At 39.7% G+C, this 22139-nt stretch overlaps 1 protein-coding gene across 3 annotated transcripts in view; it reads right to left on the reverse strand.

The window, feature by feature from the left end:
- The window catches only part of LOC116975383 (disco-interacting protein 2 homolog A-like), a 246159-nt gene that overhangs the window by 104246 nt on the left and 119774 nt on the right, over positions 1-22139 (reverse strand). For all 3 annotated transcript variants that reach the window (XM_033024428.1, XM_033024427.1, XM_033024429.1), the window contains exon 5: positions 13481-13690. In XM_033024428.1, coding sequence (XP_032880319.1) covers positions 13481-13690 — 210 coding nt within the window. The remainder of the gene's footprint in view (positions 1-13480; positions 13691-22139) is intronic.

Consider the following 22139-nt stretch of genomic DNA (forward strand, 5'->3'; position numbering starts at 1 on the left):
CTATTTCATTTTCCCATTTGTATCTATATGGTTCGGTCGGTGGTACCTCGTTATTTAGTAGGGTGTTATAAATATAAGCTATTAGTTTTTCAGTATTAGGATGCTTGTTCAGACATTCATCAAGAATTTCTGATTCCCTATTCCTGTAGACTTGTGTATTAGATTTAACATAATCTCTAATTTGTAGATATCTGAAGAAATTATTTGAGTGCAGTCCATAATTCAGTTGTAACTCTTGAAATGAAAGAAAAGTACCTTTCCCATAAAGATGTCCTATATTTTTGATTCCATGATTTTTCCATTGTGTGAAACCTTTGTCCATAAAGGATGATTTGAATAAAGGATTATTTACAATGGGAAGGCAGAGTGGTATATTATTCAATTTTAAATCCTTTTTTATTTGTTTCCAAATTCGTATTCCACTATGTATTATGGGGTTTTCTTTATAGGTTTTTTTGTGCAGTTTTGTGGGGGCAAATATGATCGGTCCAATTTCAAAAGGTAGACAGTCTTCCTTTTCCATCATTAGCCAATCTGGTTGTTGCTCCATTTCTTCCAGCCAAAAATTCATGTTTTTAATATGGACTGCCCAAAAATAAAATAAGAAATTTGGCAAAGCCAGACCTCCATTTATCTTTGATTTACATAAATGTTTTTTACTTATTCTATGATTCTTATAATCCCAGACAAAACTTGTAACAATGGAATCGACTTTTTTGAAAAAAGTTTTTGGGATATATATCGGAATTAATTGAAGTAGGTACAGCAGTTGCGGTAAAAAAATCTTTTTTATAGCATTAATTCTCCCAAGCATTGAAATGGGGAGTGTTTTCCAGTATTGAATATTCTTATGTAGTTTATTCAGTAAGGGTGGGAAATTTAGTTTAAATAAAGAGGTATATGTCTTAGTTACATAGATTCCTAAGTATTTAAATTTATCTTTAACTATTTTAAAAGGGGATTGTTGTATTGTATGTAAATTGAATTTTGTTATTGGCATGATTTCGCTTTTATTCCAATTGATTCTATATCCCGAAAACTGACCAAATTGAGTTATTAGATTTAACAGGTTTGGAATACTAGTTTCTAATTTTGTAATATATATTAGTATATCATCTACATATAAGGAGATTTTATTCCTTGTGTCTCTAGTATTGTATCCAAATATTCCTGGATGGTTTCTAACGCTTTCTGCTAGGGGTTCGATTGCAAGAGCAAATAATAGTGGGGATAGTGAGCATCCTTGTCTACAGCCTCTAGAGAGATTAAATTCAGTTGATAACATTTTGTTTGTTAATATTCTAGCTGTTGGGTTAGAATATAACAATTTAACCCATGTACAGTACTTCTCTCCTAGTTGAAATTTTTCCATCACCGAAAATAAATATGGCCATTCTACCTGGTCAAATGCTTTTTCAGCAACTAACGAGATAATTACTAGCTCTGCGTTAGGGATTCTATTGGAGTATATAATATTAAATAATCTTCTCAGATTAAAAAATGAATACCGTTTGGGGATAAACCCTGTTTGGTCGGGATGTATTAATTTGCTGATCACTAAGCTCAATCTATTAGATAGAATCTTAGTTAATATTTTCTGATCAGTATTTAAGAGGGCTATAGCTCTGTATGAACCTGGGTCTTCAAGATCCTTGTCCGTTTTTGGTTTAAGTATGATTGTAGATTCATTTAGAGTTTCTGGGAGTTTCTGTTGAGTATAAGCATATTTGTACATTGTCTGTAGGCGTGGGGAAAGCAAATCATAATTTTTTTTATAAAATTCCGAATTTAGACCATCGGGTCCTGCCGACTTTCCGTTTTTTAAGGACTTTATTAATTCTTCAATGTCTTTTATCGTAATTTCAGCCCCTAGCAATTCTCTCTCTTTCTGATCTAGACCCGCAAACTTACAATTCTGTAAAAATGTTTCCATTCCCGAATAAATGTTCTGTTATTTTAGATGAATACAATTTTTGGTAGTATTGTAGAAATCTATCATTAATATCTTTAGGCAGTGTTAATGTTTCTCCCTTATCTGTTCTAATTTTGTATATTGTTTTTTCCCCGTCCAATTTGCGAAGTTGACGCGCTAATAGTTTTTGTGGTTTGTCACCAAATTCAAAATTTAATTGTTTTGTATGTTGATAAAGTTTTATAACTTGGTCTGAATAAATCTTGTTTAATTTATATTTCAATACTGCAATTTTATTGTGTTTTATCGTGGATGGTACTGCTGCATTTTCTGTGTCTAATTGCTTTATTTCCATTTCCAGTTTCTGTTGTTTGGCCCTATTCTCTTTATTAAAAAATGATTGGGAAGAAATTAATGCTCCTCGTACAAATGCTTTAAATGTTTCCCAAAGAAGGGAGGCAGAGATTTCAGGGCTATCGTTAGCCTCAAAAAACGTTTTAATCTGTTTTACTAGATATTCATTACATGACTTATCTTTTAAGATTTGGGGATTAAATCTCCATTGTGACTGTGTCTCTGCCATTCCGTTTACTTTGATCATAAATGTTAATGGGGCGTGGTCTGAGATTATGATGTTATGATATTGTGAGTTATAGATGAATGGGATAAGTTTTGAATCTACTAAAAAATAGTCTATCCTTGAGTAAGTTTTATGTACTGGTGAGTAAAATGAATATTCTCGGCCCGATGGATTTTCAATTCTCCAAACGTCCTTAATATTAGTAGTACAGGTGCACAACCTTTTATCCGGAGTTCTGGAAACCGAAAAGCTCCGAATAGCGGACATTTTTTCCCAGGATGTCCTCTGCACACCAAAGCTCGCGTTTGGCTCCAAACCTGACCCGAAACGACCCAGGGTCAAACCAGGTCTGTACTACTGTAGCGGCTGCCTCCTCCCCGGAGACCGGGGAGACACTTAAACATCTGTAAATCATTGCTTAAATGTTAGTCACTTAGTTTGGAGGGCTTTTACGTGAAGGGGGTGAGAGGGGGAAACTTTAATTCTTAGTCCCCTACCTGGTCGGAGAGGTGGGGAGCGGGCAATGCCTTACCGGGTCGCCGTGCAGTAAGCGCTGTGGCCGCCGACTCCCAACATCGTGGAGCTGGGGCTGCGGGCGTCCGGCCGCGGGCGGCGCTGGTTGGAGCTCCGACCCCGGCAACTCTACCCCTGGCTGCGCGGCGCTCCAAATCCAGCGCCGGACGCCCGCAGCCCCAGCTCCGCGATGTTGGGAGTCGGTGGCCACAGCGCTGCGGAGCTTACTGCACGGCGACCCGGTAAGGCATTGCCCGCTCCCCGCCTCTCCGACCAGGTAGGGGACTAAGAATTAAAGTTTCCCCCTTCACCCCCCCCCCCCCCCCCACACCACATAAAATCCCTCCAAATGATTCCCCGGTCTCCGGGGAGCGCTACCTACCTAATCTACGCTAAAAATCTTCCATTCCGAAATCCGAAAAATTCCGAAATCCGAGAAGTGTCTGGTCCCAAGGCTTTCGGATAAAAGGTTGTGCACCTGTATTAATGTATGAATTTAAAAATTCACTTGATCGAGATTTTAGTTTTCTCTGAGTTGATGATCTATCCAAACAAGCATCCAATGTACAATTTAAATCTCCACCGATTATTAAGTTTTGTTGTGTACCTTCCGGGATATTGTTAAGAATTCTCTTAAAAAACAGAGGGCTATCAAAATTTGGTCCATACACATTGAGGAGAGTCACCTTTTTTAAGTATAACTCCCCTATTATTATAATATATCTGCCTTCAATGTCTTCTATCGTTGATATATGTTTAAAGGGTATACCTTTACGAATTAATATTGCAACACCTCTTGATTTATGTGAGAATGAAGAATGGTACGCTTTAGCAATCCATTTTGCTTTCAGTCTGTGTTGTGCTTCCTTTTTAAGATGTGTCTCCTGGAGAAATATTATATCTGTTTTCAATGATTTTAAATGAGCTAACACTTTGCCTCTCTTGATAGGTTCATTAATTCCCTTAACATTCCAACTACAGAATTTAATTCCCTCACCCCCAATTTTTATATTCATGTCTTGCATCTTGTGATTAAGTGGTAGAGCAGATGATTCAGCACACTCAACCCTACCTTATACTTGAACTTCAGGTAGATGAATTTTAGGTCACGTCTGTTTTCCATCCGAACGCATCTCCTTAAATAAAATATGCAATTCCATTCCAAATACAAAATATAATGTGATATAAGATTAAAAAAAGGTGATAGCTACTAGGGTTAGTAAAGTGTGGAAAGTAAAAAAGAAAAGCAACTACAACTACAATTAGTGCAGTTAGTGATAGCCACCCTAATGTGGCTAAGCATCTATGGACTTCCGTAGCTTTTGGTTTATAAAAATACTAGCTCCGTGCTTTCCTTGAAAGGAAAGTTTCCAATTCGATGCATACAATTTGTGGGGGGGAAAGAAATATTGATTATATTCCATTAATGGTATAATTAGTAGTCTCAAATTGAAATATTAGTTTTGTATAATATAAACATTTATCAAAGAATAATAAAAAACGAAAACATCAGATAGAGGGCCATCAAACATTTCTCATTATAAAATACCTGAATCATACTTTACTTATATTTCATACTTTTAATTAATTCTTAAATAATCTAAATAATCTTATTATCATTAGTTAGTGTTAGTTAATATTCTTGATTATTAATAGATGTTAGAGGTTAGTACTAGAATGTTAGTATTATATATCCGTTGCAGGAAATATACCCAATTCTTATTGTGAATTTTAGGCAACTCTTAAATATAATAGTTTAAAGTTTAGAGTTCCATATCTTCTCTGCGAGATAGCAGTGTCCGAGTAGGTGTTAAGAGTTGAATATTTTTCAATCTTTGATCTTGTCCTCGACGTTCATGGCAAATTCAAATGCTTCCGTGTGCTTGATGAAGAAGTATTCCTTCTTCTCGTAACTGACTCTCAGTGTTGCGGGGTATAACAGTCCATATCTCAGATTCTTTATGTTCTTCAGTATTCTTCTTGTTTCTGTGAACAACGCTCTTTTCTTAGCAACTTCCACGGGGTAATCTCTGAATACGCTAATCTTGTCTCCTTCATATACAAGATTTCTGCTTTTGCCAATTTTCCTCATCATGTCATCCAATACATGGTCATATTGGACCTTTACTATCATTATTCTTGGATAGACAGTCAGAATCTTTCTCCCCTCAAAGCCACCGGTCGATCGCACTTCTATACTCTGATTCATCACCATCTGTAATTTGTCCAACAACAGTGGTGTCGTCGGCGAACTTGATGATGGAGTTCGCCCTATGTCCGGCTACAGTCATGAGTATAGAGTGAGTAAAACAGGGGGCTAAGCACGCAGCCTTGAGGTGCTTCCCTACTGATTGTTACTGAGGACGAGGTATTTCCGCCAATTCGGACAGACTGTGGTCTGTGGATGAGGAAGTCGAGAATCCAATTACAGAGGGATGCGCAGAGCCCCAATTTCGTGAGCCTGGTAACCGGCTTGGAGGGGATGATGGTATTGAACGCCGAGCTGTAGTCTATAAACAATAGTCTGACGCAAGTGTTTACATTGTCCAAGTGGCCAAATGCGGAGTGATGTCCATGAATCACAGACTTCAAGCAGTCATTGCATTCAAAGGATATGCAACAAAATACTAAACATAACTACTTTTATTTACATGACATTGCTGGGTCCCAAACATGATGGTGCCCTGAGATGGGGGGTACTATGTATAAACACTGCTGTAATTTCTACATGGTGAAACCAAAATGTATAGAAATGGCCTTTATTAAAATCTGACAATGTGCACTTTAACCACATGTGATTTTTTTCTATTACAAATCTCAAATTGTGGAGTACAGAGGCAATTAAATAAATGATGGGTCTTTGTCCCACACATTATGGAGGGCACTGTAAGTAAGAGGTGTCTGTGAGTTGTCGCCTGGCCTCAGCTCGTTAGAGGTCAGCCCGCCAGACTACCACGGCACCTCCCTTGTCAGCGGGTTTGATTATCATGTCGGGTTTGCTGCAGTATGAGCGGAGGGTTGTACTTTCAGGGGGGGAGCGGTTAGAGTACGTAAGGGGAGTGGAAAAGTAGAGCCGGTTGATGTCCCGCCGGCAGTTGGGAATAAAAAGGTCTGTAGAGGGCCATCCAAGGGAGTCCAAAAGGAGCGGGACTAGTGGAGACGGGAGAAGGGGGTCATCACTGGATGGTGAGGAATCCTTCCCATAGAAAAAGGCACGGAGGCGGAGGCGACGGAAGAACTCCAAGTCGTGGCGGAAACCAGAATTGTTTACACTGGACCGAGGAAGATCCGACAGAAATTCATAATTGAGTGGCATATATTGGATAGACAGTCAGAATCTTTCTCCCCTCAAAGACTAGAGGGCATATGTTTAAAGTCAGAGAGGCAAAGTTTAAAAGGTGATGTGCAGGGGTAAGTTATTTTTCACATAGAGACTGGAAGGTGACCGCAAGCAGTGTTGGAAGCAGATACAATAGTGGCGATTAAGAGGCCTTTAGATAAACACATGGATATGCAAGGAATGGAGGGCGATGGTTCGCAGAGTCAGAGTGGATTAGTTTAATTTGGCATCATGTTCGGGGTGGATAACGTTAGCCGAAGGGCCTCTGCTGTACTAGGCTATCTAAGTGTGTATCACGTTTCTGGGAAAACAAAATACTGTCTTGACGACAAAAAAATGCAAGGAGGATTTTCGACTGGGAAGTCATGACAGTTTAGATGGATGATGGAGCTTGTAGCAGTGGTGACAAGGAGAGTCTGATGTAAATGCACATCTGGAATTCACATAACTAATGAAATTATAAAGAACATAAAAGAATCATAGGCCTAAAGTTGCAATACCGACATGACGTCATGTAAATGAAACATACACAAAAACTGCACATACAACCTCAGGCACAGACGAGCGGACAGCATCGCCACAAACAGAACACGCTTTTTTAAGAGCTTCTTCCCTGCCAGAGTGAGACTCTTGGCCAAAACAAAATGAACTGATGTCCTGACCTACCTCATAGCATATCATTTTATATCGTCTCCTGGGCCTGTGCAATTTACAATGCAATCGACACTTTTATATAGGGTTTGTGCAAGTTACAATGCTCTCACTTTCCCCTTTATATAGGGTTTTAGGCACTTTCTTTTTCTTTTTTTCTAATTTTCTCATTTAATAGTTTTATTGGTGTTGTTTAATTAGATTGGTTTATTTAGTTGAATATTACTAAATATTTGTTATAAATTTACTTTATAAAAATGCCAACAGATAGTTGTACATCTGAACAAATGTGTGCCATGAGAGGAATATTCCCACATACTATGTTGCATGAGACCCAACGTGTGCAAGTCACATCTTCAATCAGCAAAAATAAGCAGCACATAACTTTGGTCAGGATTTAGAATAAAATTCCCCTAATCTTGATGTGCTGGGACGGTCAATGCAGCTTGTACTGAGCAGACAGAAGAGTGATATCTGCTCACAAACCATATTCCAAATATCATATAAATTTCTTCATGAGTGTCATCTAAGGTTTTCACAATGCAGTTAATGCCCAAGTTGTCTTCCACTGATAACTGATTAAGGAATGTGCCAAACATTTCTGGTAATGAATCAAAATGAACTTAACTGTATTTATCGTTGAGTATCAAAAATGAATATTTTGGAATGGCCAGTGTGCATCAGGAATTGTTTGTGCATTATATGCAGCAATACGATATTAATAACAAAAGGAAATTAAAAAAATAACTTAAATGTTAACTGCTGCCAAGCTGCTGAGTACTTCCAGCATGTCTATTTTTCTTTCAAGTAAATTTTGAGTGTATTTGTTATTCTTGGCTGTAAGCACATAATACAGGTTGTTTCTGTAGTCATAAAAATATTAAATATCAGGAAGATAGGTCTGTGCTATTTTAGAATACCTGCTGCATGGCAAAATCTGTTTCATTATCTGTGCTAAATCCTTGGCAGCAAGTCATTTTTGGCTACAATGACAAAACCACATCACAGACTTGTACTTCACAGCCCAGGGATCTTTCACACGTGACCATTTATCTGCCAACCAAAGATGATCAACATGCTTTCCAAATCTTGGCCAAGAGTCTTGTACGTTATGGAATATCAAATGCTCATCCCGTTACTTTTTAAATGGTTTGAAGTTTTCTATCCTATAGCTGTCCCCACACACTCTCACCTTATACATTATCCTTTCAGGCACCCGGGGCTCCAGACTGCTACCGCTTGAGGTGAATATTTTCTTTCTCAAGGCCCCGCTAATCTATCCAACAATTAATATAAACCCATGCCCTTTGCATGCACATCCCTCGTCCAGGATTTCACAATTTTGTACAACCACTTCTGTTATAAAGGAAAGGTATGTTGTAAAGCTCATGCAATCCACTATGCAAGTCAAGTTTCTTGTCATATGTGCTAATACAGTGAGGTACAGGCACATGGAAAATCTTGCTTTCAGCAGCATCACAGGCACATAGACTCAGACACAAACACACAAAAAATCAAGTCTTATGTAAACTACACTGTTAGATGGTAAAAAGAGAAAGATTGTACAAAAAGCAAAACATTGGTGCAAAACAAAATTACAAAATAAGTCCATGATAGAGTAAGAGACGGTCCACAGAGTTCTGTATTCGAGATAGGATTAAGGTTGCATGGTTTTGGTCAAGAACCTGATGGTTGTCTGAAAGCCATTCCTGAACCTGGTGGTGTGAGAGTTTAGGCTTCTGCACCTTCTGCCTGGTGATAGCATCTATTCAGCATTACTATTTGGAAATCCTAACATTTTGGCGTCTGGGTCACCAGACAGTGTTTGCCGTGCTCCCTGCCCACTCGCTTGTTCTTCAGTTCATGAGTTTTCTTTAAACGCATCTCGTTCAGCTGGTTGCACTCCCGTGAAACTTACCTTCTGTTTCGCACTTTCCTTTTGAGCACACCGAGAACCTTGAGCCCATGGCACCTTTAAACTTGAGACACAACAAACTGCTGATGCTGGAATCTTGAGCAAAGATGTAGTTTTTGTTATTTTTTTTGTTGGGGTATGTGTGTGGGGGGGTGGGGGTGGGGGTGGGGTGGGGGGGGGGGGGAGGAGGTAACTTTAAAATCTCTCCCTGCACGGGAGACCCGACCTTTTCTTTGTTGGGTCTCCGTTGTCGTTGGGGCTGCAACGTGGAGCGGCCTCCGGCAGGAACGACCTGGGGTTCCAGCTGCGGAGCTGCCGACTACTCACCTCACCGTCGCGGAGCTGGCCGAGTCAGGAGCGGGTGGAGCGGTGGTGGACGCTGCTGCGACCCGACCCCCGGAGATTCGGAGGCTGCAACTGCGGGTTTGGCGGACGGCGGCACCGGGAGCCCGCGGGTCCCTGCTGGGAGACCGCTTTTCGGGGCTTCCGCAACGGCGACTTCTCCCGCCCGAGTTGCGGGGTTGAAGAGCACCTGGAGCGGGGCCTTACACCACCGCCCCGCGCGGCTTGGAATGGCCGCGGGACTTTGCGAGCGCACGCCGGGGGCTCTAACACCAAGACCCGGTGCGCGACCTTGCATCACCAGGCGTGGCTTTAATGGCCGCGGGACAATCGCCATCGCCAGCTGGGGGCTTTGACTTTGACTCTGACTTTGACATCGGGGGGGAGAGTGCAGTGGAGAGATAAGGTTTTTTTTGCCTTCCATCACAACGATGTGATGGATGTTAGTGTAAACTGTGTTGTTTCTCGGGTCTTTTTGTTTTGTAATGTATGGCTGCAGAAACGACATTTCATTTGGACCTCAAGGGGTCCAAATGACAATAAATTGAATTGTATTGAATTGTATTGTATTGTATTGTAAGAACAAAATGCCAGAAGAACTCAGCAGATCAGGCAGCATCTGTGGAGGGAGTAGAGAGACGGCGCTTCGGATCTGGACCCTCTTCAGACTGATGAAGTAGGGTGGCGAAAGTTGGAAAAGTGAGGTGTGGGTGCTGCAAAGCCTGGCAAGTGATAGGTGGATACAGGTGAGAAGAAGGTATTGGTAGATGAGAGGAGTGACAAAGGCCAGATGTGAAAAGGAGACTAAGGCATGTCAGATAAAGAATGAAAAGGAGTCAAATGTAAAGCCAGAGGGAGGGATATGGATGAAAGGGGATGGGTAGGAGGTGAAAAAGGTGGATAAAAAACACATGGGACTCAGAAATAGGAGACATGCATATGGAAGATGGGAAAAGAGTATGATAACAAGGGTGGCAAGAGATTGTGGGAGAAATGTATTTGCACTGGGGAGAGTGGGGTATTACTTGAAATTGTAGAATTCAATGTTCATACTGTTGATTTGAAGGTAACTCAAGTCGACAATGAGGTGCTCATTCTTTGTATGGCTTGCTCCAGTAATGGAGGAGGCAAGGACAGAACTATCAGTAGGGGAAATCGGAAGAGAAGTTAAAATGGTCAGTAAGGCTTTGACGGACAAAGTGTAAACTGGGTGACAGTTTCACCAAACATTTGCGCTTTGTCTGGATAAGTGCAAGGTGGTCAAATGCAAAATGCATTACAGTAAATGACAGAACACTTGGGAGTGTTGATGTACAACGGGATCTTGAGTGCAAGTCCACAGCTACATGAAATATTGTAAACGATCAGTCTTTTTCCCCAGGGTGGAAATGTCACATGGGAGGGAAGATAAGAGATTGGGACCCTTCCGATTTTTCCTTCCATCTCGGCAAATACTAAGGGTTTTTTACTGAAAGGTGGACATTTTTAAGGAGATTTGTAAGGCTAGTTTACACACAGAGAGGGTAAGAGGTACCTGGAAGGTGATTATCGTGGAGGTGAGAGAAGCAATGTGATAGACACCAGAACAGGCAGGGAATGGAGGGATTCAAATCATGTGTAGGCATGTGTGTTTACTTTAGACTGTCATTATGATCAGCTGGGAGTTTGCTGCGGAATGGTTAATGGAGTTTAATACAGATAAGTGCGAAGTGCTACACGTTGGGAAGTCAAACCAGGGCAGGCCCTTGGTAAGGCCCTGGGGAATGTTGCAGAGCCTTTAGAAGTATAGGTATATAGTTCCCTGAAAATGGCACAACAGGTGGATCAGAGGGATATGAGGCAAATGTGTTGATGGATTATTCCAACAATAATAACCAAGTATACATGAATTCTGAAGAAGGAAGAGTCCAGCCTCACCAAATTCCTTGACTTTGTTCAGTTTTGTAAAACTCAAAACACTTACCACTTTGCTGCCTCAGAACTCTGGCTGTCCTAGCTATTATACAAATAAATGCTCAGTCATTCCATCATCCAAAGTCTAACACAACACAGGGCTATCAGTCCACATTCATTCTTATCAAACTGGCCACATTATCTATGTCTTACACTCATTCGCCTCCAATTGGTAATAACATCTCTGATTTCCATCTCACAGTATGTAACAAAAGTTAAGTGATGGGAGCAAGGTTGTGGTGGGAAGGGGTGGAAGTCAAATGAAGATGATATCTAGTTTACGAGGAGTGGGTTAGTCAATGAGCCCGTGGTTAGGGCGTGATAAAAAGGTAGGGTATGAGGGGGAGCAGGTGTCATGGTATATTGTGCATGTTAACATGGGATAGTAGATGCAAGAGATGAAACATCTTGCTTTCACAAAGGTTTTTGCACACAGACAAACCAAAAATAGCAAACATATACACAGAGGTAATAGAGAAGCACTTAGAAAGTGAAGCAGCAGAGATCCTGATAGGAAGCTCATGCATAACCAAGATTATTTTAGTTTACTCTAATTAGTAAAAATGATTTCAGTGGATCTAACCTATTTACAGTTCCAAAAATTCTCAACCAGTTACCACAGAGTGGACTTGAGGAGTTAGGACCCAAATATTCAAGGTGGCAATATCTCTCCGTCTTCTAACAATTATCCAGCCAACAGCAAGGTTGGGGTGGGGTGGGATGAGAAAATCAAACTAGTCTAACAGAAGCAAAAGCATTTGAACATATCAAACAAGAGGGGAACAGACAGCAGAACAAGAGACCCAACAAGGTAGAAAGGAGAAAAGTGATACATCCAACTGAAAAATGGAAGCAAATGTGTGTACACAGCAGTGAAAGATAACAGTGCTGAAAGCAGCATGCAACTGAAAGACAGCAAGTCCATGCATGAGACAAGAATGTAAGTCAATGTACAATGCATGTAATACAAATCAAAACAGCAGAGAATAAAATGAGCTGATGTAAATGTAAATCTACACAAACACAGTCTTTAAGACCCAGCCCGAAACGTCACCCACCCATTTTCTCCAGAGATGTTGCCTAACCCACGGAGTTACTCCAGTACTTGGTGTCTTTTTTTTTGTTAATATCTGCAGTACCCTGTGTCTCCCCAACCAAATTAAATTGTTCACTTTCTCTTTCTGTCATTGGTTGATAGTATGCAACACATCTCCATTTGATGTTGCATATAATCAATATGAATTCTTCAGGATGTTTAAAAAGAAAATAATTCCTTAAAAGCAAAAACAATCGTTATGGCAAAATAAACTGATAATAAAATGCTGGGATAGTATTTGAGGCAATCATAATTACACAATAAAGATGACGTTTTTTTTAAAATGACAAAACCATGTATGCTGATTACTTACAAGGGATATGAAAATAATTACTATATCTACATCAATCCATGTTACACAGCAACTACCACCCTATTAATCATATTTGCAAATGTAATGGTTCCCCTGAACAACTTCATGTATCTATCCCTAGTACCTTGAAATATTTCAGTAGAGGCTAGAAATATAAAATAAAAATATCAGCATTGCAAAAATCTTTCAGGCGAGTTAAAATTAGGTAAATATAATAGTACTCTGCAAAAAACAAAACATGTAAACTTTCCCAGCTCCTAAAAAGGTTAATTGATTGAAATGTCATGCTCTCTCTCACCATAGATGCTGATTGAACTGCTGAGAGTTTCCAGCATTCATTTATGTATAAGTAGCAGTTATAGTCTCCCAATAATTCAATCGTCTCCAAACACAAATAATTTTTTTTGTTTCATTTTAGTTATAGTCTCCCAATAATTCAATCTCCAAACACAAATAATTTTTGTTTGTTTCATTTTAGTTGAAGGACATTGCTGTAAAATTAACCAGAATGTGTACTTCAAAAGTAATTACAAGGTACCATGACACGTCTGAAATTCTGCAAATAACAAAGCAATTTAATGCAATTTAATTCTTCAGTACTTTTACAGTATGCTGTTTCTGTACTGAATAGTACTTTTACAGTATGCTGCTTCTGTACTGAATAGTTTGGAAAGAGCAACTTTAGTTATACTTTTTTTTTAATTTGAAAGACATAACAGATTAATAGCTCTGACCTTTTCCTTATCAAATCTGGCCTACCTGACCACACTAGTCGGTTGTGATAATTGAGATAGCAGTCACTGTATAGCAAAGGGTTTCTCAGAAAATGCTGCAGAGGAAGTAAAATTAATAAAGGTTTACTGACCTAAATGGGTATGCGCCATGAGGTCAGCTAGTGAAGCAGTAGGTTTCCCTCCTACATGTGATGAGGTGGACGATGCAGAGGATGAGGTGGAGGAGCTCTGGATAACCTTGTTAAGCCAGTGCTCTACGTTCAAATGGCCCTGCTTTGGAGTGGACGTTATCCGGCCCTGACGACGGAGTGAGCCCTCATCTTCTGACGCTGAGGACGTGTCTGCATTCAATATAATACTAACGTTAGGACAGTGTTACCCCACCGGGAGCATTTGACACAGACAGGAGAAAGGATTTGCAGGGCACAATTTGCATCCCACAAGTAGCCTGACTGGATAAATCTTAATTAGAACATTTTTAATCCTCAAATCCTTCACAATAGTCTTTATTTTAAACATTACACAAGCACCATAACAATAAAAACTGGGTACAAATAATTATTTAAATACAAACTTTGAGGTATGTCAATTACATAATATTTCGCAAAGAATTCAATTTCTCACTGCTCAACTGCCTTAATCCTCTATCCTATCCATCATACATCATCAAAATTATGCTCACAAATTGTAAGAATAACAACTAAAAACATGCAACGAGATTTCAAAAAAATACTCTGGTCTTCATTTCTTCCCCTGTGTTAATCCATTCATAGTTCCTTTACTCAGGTTTCTTTAACACATTTATTTTTAATCAAACTCCATTCGTCCATGTATTTTTTTCACAATTACAAACACCAAAAGAGGGTTTTTGTACATAATTGGCACTAATGTTTAACTGCACCATATTCCTATCTACATAATTCAGATGGAAAAATGGTGCCGTTAAATAACATGAATACAATTTGAATACTGGTTGATGGCATTCTATTTGGATGAACGAAGATAATTGATTAAAGAGCAGAAAACACAATGGAAGCAAATGGGTCATTATGACGTTGACAAGCTGTTACCACTGGGTGACAGAGATTCAACTGTGAGCCCTCATTCTTTTACAATCTACATTAATAACATGAATAAACGGACAAAGAGTAGTTTCCATGATTTGTGATGAAACAAGCCCAAGTGGATGTCAGTTTTGAGAAGTGAATGCAAAACTGCCCACAAAAGGGATATCCATAGTGAGCAAGTTACAAAGGTATAACGTGGGGAAATTACATGCTAGTAATTTGGAAGACCATATATTTTAATAGCTAACTAGCAAATGGAGATACACAGTCAGACCTGGGATTGCTGATATTTAGTACAGAAGCTAATTTGCAGGTATAATGTGCAATAAATTAGTGTATAATAGATTTCAACATGATTAATTCTGACATTCTGCTGTGCAAGGTAACTCCATGATCTACCACCATTATCTCAATGACCAAAGATAGCAGACAATTGGGGAGAGGCGGTCACAGTGGCGCAGTGGAAGAGTTGCTGCCTTACTTACTTACAAAATTCTTAAGGGGTTGGACAGGCTAGATGCAGGAAGATTGTTCCCGATGTTGGGGAAGTCCAGAACAAGGGGTCACAGTTTAAGGATAAGGGGGAAATCTTTTAGGACCGAGATGAGAAAAACATTTTTCACACAGAGAGTGGTGAATCTCTGGAATTCTCTGCCACAGAAGGTAGTTGAGGCCAGTAAATGGTGGCCGATTAGGAAAAGGGGAGATGCAACGAGACCTGGGTGTCATGGTACACCAGTCATTGAAAGCAGGCATGCAGGTGCAGCAGGCAGTGAAGAAAGCGAATGGTATGTTAGCATTCATAGCAAAAGGATTTGAGTATAGGAGCAGGGAGGTTCTACTGCAGTTGTACAGGGTCTTGGTGAGACCACACCTGGAGTATTGTGTACAGTTTTGGTCTCCAAATCTGAGGAAAGACATTCTTGCCATAGAGGGAGTACAGAGAAGGTTCACCAGACTGATTCCTGGGATGTCAGGACTTTCATATGAAGAAAGACTGGATAGACTCAGCTTGTACTCGCTAGAATTTAGAAGATTGAGGGGGAATCTTATAGAAACTTACAAAATTCTTAAGGGGTTGGACAGGCTAGATGCAGGAAGATTGTTCCCAATGTTGGGGAAGTCCAGGACAAGCGGTCACAGTTTAAGGATAAAGGGAAATCCTTTAGGACCGAGATGAGAAAAACATTTTTAACACAGAGAGTGATGAATCTCTGGAACTCTCTGCCACAGAAGGTAGTTGAGGCCAGTTCATTGGCTATATTTAAGAGGGAGTTAGATGTGGCCCTTGTAGCTAAAGGGATCAGGGGGTATGGAGAGAAGGCAGGTACAGGATACTGAGTTGGATGATCAGCCATGATCATATTGAATGGCGGTGCAGGCTCGAAGGGCCGAATGGCCTACCCCTGCACCTATTTTCTATGTTTCTATGTTACAGCGAATGCAGCGCCGGAGACCTGGGTTCGATCCCAACTACGGGTGCTGTCTGTACAGAGTTTGTATGTTCTCCCCGTGACCTGCATGGGTTTTCTCCGAGATCATCGGTTTCCTCCCACACTCCAGACATACAGGGTTGTAGGTTAATTGGCTTGGTAAATGTAAAAATTGTCCCGAGTGGGTGTAGGATAGTGTTAATGTGCAGGGATCGCTGGTCGGCGCGGACCCGGTGATCGGAAGGGCCTGTTTCCGCATGGTATCTCTAAACTAAACTAAAGGGTTGTGGGATGGGTAGAGAGGTGCAGAGAAAGCAGGGCTGTATGAAGTTAGACAAATTGGAGATTTTCTGAAAGGCTGTGTGTGTATGTCAGAATGAGAATTACAGGCAAAACAGCTTGGGTTGAAGAGGGGATGGCCAGTAACTGTGGGTGGGAGTCAGACAGGGTCAGAAAGGATATCAGGAAGTTAGAGATCAGAGACAACATGACAGAATGGGGTCCATTCCCTGAGCTGAAGTTCTATAACTATGGGTTAAGTCTAGAGATAAAGAATTGGCTATTGGGACTGAGATGAGGATAAACTTTGTTATTTGCTCAGAGGCACACAATTCTCTACTCCAGAGCGTTGTGGTTTCAGAAGCACAGAGTCCATTCAGGCTAATAGATTTTAGATACCAAATTAAATTACGTGGTGCTTGACAGAAATATGCACCAAGTAGATTATCAGGTTTGATCCAGCTAAAAAGAGGCTGAAACAGACCCTACCAGGTCCTGACTATTTATGATCATAATCTTTGATAAGATTAATGGTTTAATCTTAACCTTGCACAAAAATGCGATAGATAATAGAATAACTGTACAATATTCAAGCTACACTACATATTATACTTTCATCCTTTAGACAAAAGGGTTTAATTTTGCCATAATTCAATTCAAACTGCAACTCCTGAAAAGAAACAAAATTACTGTGCGAATATCCAAAAATATCATATTTTAATTATTTTCTAAAGTCATAATTTATGTCCTTATGCTGAGTAGGAAAATATACCTTTGGTGTTACCCGTTTATTTGATTGGTGATGTTGGGAAATTAGTTATGCCTTTCACAATATTTAATTTTCACAAAGAAAAACAATCTTTGAAACATAAATAGCATGTGTAGAAAATGTGACATTTTAATTTATTTTGAGGATTCTAACTTCAAACATACTTACCATTCTGTTTGTGCATTGATAACACTTGTTAGTTTATGTGTTTGGAATAACCTGAAGGCTGTGACATTACAAAATAAGACAGAAAATTTGTGGCTGTGCTTCTTTTAGTGCTAGATTTTTATTCAATTGTAATATTTTTTTGTTGTTGACGTACATTCAAATTCAATTAAAATTACATAATTTCTTTATCGCTCTGGATTTCATATCTGTCAATTCATCCACATATATCTTGATAGTCACATACTTTGGCTTGTAATAACGGCGACATTTGTTCTAGCACACTGGATAGCAAGCAGCCTTACTAATAAAGTTAACAGGATTCCTGCAAATATTCAAAGATGAAAATCAACATCTGCTGAAGCTGAAAATCTGAAATAAAAACAGAACATGCCGGAAACACTCAGCAGAATATGCGGCATATATGAGAAAAGGAATAGTTAATGTTTCATGTTCAATATCCTTTTTCAAAATTTGGAAAGATAAATAAAAAGTTAGCTTTGTTGTGGAGGAGGCATGGATAGGATAAAGGGTCTGGCATGATTAAACCAGGGGCTGTTGTTGTGGTTATACAGTCAATATGTTAATGTAGGTAGTAGGAGAGAGAGAAAAAGAAACAGGTCAGAGATAGACACAAAATGCTGGAGTAACTCAGCGGTACATGCAGCATCTCTGGAGATAAGGAATGGGTTACATTTAGGGTCGAGACCTTCTACAGAAGTCGGAGATGAGGGCAGTAAGAGAACGAGAATACCAACAATACTATGTTAAAAGGTGCAAATTGCAGGGCTGCAGGGCTGCAGGACATGCCTGCAGTGCAGATTATGCTCATGGACAGAGAGAAAAAACTAAGCTGATCATAGTTGGATGACGTAGCAGAAATGGTCAGTTTGTCACAGGCAAATAAAAGAAAGTTCCTCATTTGATATAGAGTCCAGAAAGCTGCAAATGGAATGGTGTTCCTCAAGCTTATATCAATGTCATAATGCTGGAGAATACAAATAGATCAGTCCAGATAGGAGTAGGATGGAGAAGTAAAATAGCAAGCAATGGGAAGTTCTGAGTCACCCTAAATAAATCAACAAAGGTGATCGGCAAAGCAGACTTCCCATTTGGACATAGAACACAATACCCTGTGATTAGTGGTGCAGGTGCACTGCTGCTTAACTTGGAAGAACTGCTTGGGCTCCTGAATAGTGGGAAGGAAAGAGATCAAAGAAGACGTAAAGCTTCCTGCCGTTGCAAGGGAACTTCCAAAAAAAAAAAGGAAATACAAAGAGGCAGTCCCACACAGCCACAGATGTCCTTCTATCTTCCTTTTCCATCATCAAGGGATTCAAACAGTCCTTCCAAGTGAAGCAGCAATTCCCATGCACTTCTTCCGATTGAGTGAATTGTATTCAGGCTCCTCTGGATTCGAGAAACAAAATGCATATTGGGCAAGACTTTGCAGAGCATCTGTGTTCAGTCTGCAGAGCAATTCAAAATTCCATGTAGCTTTCTACTTTAATTCTTCATCCTACTCCTACTCTGATCTCCATGACCTGTTAAACTGTTCACCAACATGAGTTAGTAATAGCCGCCTGAGCACATTGCAGCCTTCCACACTCACTATTTCTAAATCTTCAGGTAACTTGCTTTTTCTACATCAGAAACTGGCCATTTCTGCGGAAAGTATCTTACTTGCGATATTGGTTCCGTTTTTTTCGCCCTCTAATACCACTGCCTGACCAGCTGGGGCTCATCTGCCAACCCTGAAATTCGTACCGTTCAACATTATCTGTCTGCATTCTCACTATAACCACACTCATCTTAACTTTAGTTCAACTTTTTTCGCAAAATGCCCCCATAAACCCTTCAACCCGATCAACCTCTCCAATTGATCCCCACATCGAGCCAGACCTCTCCCTAACAGAAATGCTTTGCGGGATCTATCCTTTCACCTGCTTTGCAACTTAATATTAACATGTTCTCTGCTTCCCAGTTGACAGTAATTCTATTTCACTTTTCATGAACTGTTCAGTGTTTCCAACATTCAATGTTTTTATTTCATTGTAGATTAAAAACACCCAGGTAGTCAAATATTTTTTTTAAACATATCAATTGCAGTAACTACCATCTACAACTGATGATTTTTTTCCTTTTTTTAAGACAATATACATCAGTGGCTTAGTTTTAACCTTTAAAGGAAAACCTATATAATCATTATATTTTTCTTATGGATACATTATCTGTGCATCATCACTGTGTAAGTACTGTTGTTGAAGAATATTAATTGAGATTTCCCAACATTCAGTAGAATAGACAAGCAGATGATGTCAGATTCCTAATACTAGGACTGGACTTAAGAGCATACTGCTAAAATGGAAATTTTTAGCTTCTGTGGGCTAACTTTCAGCAGAAGTCCATTGCACAAATTGATTTCAAACATTTGGCATAAAATTATCAATTTTATTCCTGTTAAACAATAAATTGAATAAAGCTTTGATCTGTGAGATTGAGCTACAAAGAATAAACAACAAAACCTGCCAAATACTAAAATAAAATAAATTACGTTTCTCTCATCCTGCCATTTCTACTTGATCTAGCCTATGTTACATTCCAATTCTGCATTACATGTCTTGTATTTAAACTGTTTTGAAATGGTCAATCACGTCACTCACTTGCAAAAAATAATTGTTGAGGACAATTAAACAATAAATCTTTTATTGCAAGCATTTGTGACGATTATTTTAAACAAAGCCTGATATGAAAAGTTATTTGGTACATGCTACTCTTCGGATCTCAAGCTAATTCACATAATTATGAAAATGATCAGATCTTCAATCAGGCAATGGCATATAATTGATCAAAAGAGCATAATGCCAACATTCAGGTGTCAGCATCACATCATTGGTGCATCATGGAACAAGCACAGATTCATCAGAATCACATGACAGCTCCAAGGATTAAATTGTGGAGACAGTTTGCAAAAAACTTGCTTTCTACTTCTTTGTGTTGAACAAATTGCAGGGCAATTTAATCGAGTTGCTTAGGATAATTAAGTGACATCGATAAAAGTAGATTGAGAGACACCCTTTTATCTAGCTGGGAAATCCAGAAGAAGAACCTTGAAAAGAACTAGCAGTGACATCATAAATGATTAATTCAGAAGACGAGTTGGAAATGTAACATGTGCACAAAACACTGTTGAGTAGACTAATTGGAATTTTTGTGTGACAGTCGACAGATGTGAAGCAAAGTCGTGCAAATGGGGTGTAAATACAGATCAGGTACATATGATCTGATCAATTTGAATAACAGGCTCAAGTTGCACAATGATCCATTCCCATCTGGATACTTCTATTTATGAAGTTTCTATTTGTGAAACTGCAGAATGTTAAAATCTGGTTTTCAAATCAACCTATTTCATTAAAGATAGTTGCACTTTTTCCAGTAATATACACAGGCCAAACGCACTTCATAGAGTAAACACGACTGGCTCAGTGAAGGTATACATATTTTGTGAGTGTAGGTAACACATCAAATTAACTTTGATGTTTTAAACACTAGGCTTTTTTTTTCAATAAGCAACTCCTCAAAAAATACTTAATATTTTGAGAAGGCTGTACCATTCCTATCAGATCTGTTGCTGTTTCATCAAAAGGATGTAGAAAAAGAGTTCAGGAATCCTTTGTTGCCATTCTCATGTACAACAGGTATACCACTTTGGATACTGTTGAGGGGGAGTGACCGTTCAGGGAGAGCAGGAGCAGCCAGGTCTGTGGCAACAGGCCTGGCTCTTAGGCAAAGGGATGAAGTCTGGCCGAGTGATAGTGATACGAGATTAAGTAGTTAGCTGGACAGATAGGAAATTCTGTGGTAGCAAACGAGACTCCAGGATAGTCTGGTGCCTCCCTGGTACCAGGTTCCTGATGTCTCAGAGCAGTTGCAGAACATTTTCAAGGGTATTTCTTAGCCAGAAATCGTTATGCAGGTCGCAACAAATGACATAGGTAGGAAAAGGGATGAGGTCTGGTGGAGTGAATATAGGGAGTCAGGCAAAAAGGTTAAAATGCAAGACCTCAAGGGTGCTAATCTGTGCATTACTACTGGTGCCACGTGCTAGTGAGGGTAGCAATAGGAGGATTGGACAGATGAATATGTGGCTGAGGAGTTGGTGCAGGGATTCAGATTTTTGGGCCATTGGGATCCTTTCTAGGTCAGAGGTGACCTGTACAAGAATTTGTTAGGTACATCCAAGGTGCAGTTTGAGATAGAGAAGGAGGTGGCGCTGAGGCTCCTGAAGAACATTGAGGTGGATAAGTCCCCAGGGCCTGATTGAATCTATTCCAGATAATTGAGGGAGGCAAGAGAGGAGATTGCAGAGGTCTTGATGAGGATCTTTGTTTCTTCTCTAGACACAGGTGAAGTCCCAGAGTACTTGAGAGTGACCATCATTGTTCCTTTGATAAAGAAAGGGAATCCAGGAACTACAGGCCAGCAAGTGGTAGGAAAACTATTAGAGAATTATTTGAGTATATATTTGGACGACACCGTAATAGGAGGCATTGCAAACTATGAGAAAGTTTGTCAGAAGATACAGCGGGATATAGATCAGTTGCAAAAATGTGTGGAGAAATGGCAGATGGAGTTGAACACAAGCAAATGCGAAGTGTTGCACTTGAGGTTGATTGTAAGGAAAGAGAATTCAGTTAATGACAAGACCTTTAACAGCATTGATGTGCAAAGGGCTCTTGGGAGTCTAAGTTCATAGCTCATTAAAGGTGACAACTCAAGTAGATAGGGTGGTAAAGAAGGAGTATGGTATACTTGCCTTCATTACTCGGGGCATTGATATAAGAGTCAGGAAGTCATGATGCAGCTCTTCAGGACTTTGGTTAGGTCACATTTGGAAAACTGCATGCAGTTCTGGACACCCCAGTACAGGAAAGATGTGGAAGCTTTGGAGAGGGTGCAGAGGAGGTTTAGCAGAATGCTGCCGGGATTAAAGGGTTTCAGAAACTGGGAGAGATTAGATAGAATTGGATTGTTTTCTCTGGAACGTTGAAGGTTGAGTGGAGACATGATAGAGGTA

Source organism: Amblyraja radiata, chromosome 7 (assembly GCF_010909765.2).
Source record: "Amblyraja radiata isolate CabotCenter1 chromosome 7, sAmbRad1.1.pri, whole genome shotgun sequence".
Lineage (NCBI taxonomy): Eukaryota > Metazoa > Chordata > Chondrichthyes > Rajiformes > Rajidae > Amblyraja > Amblyraja radiata.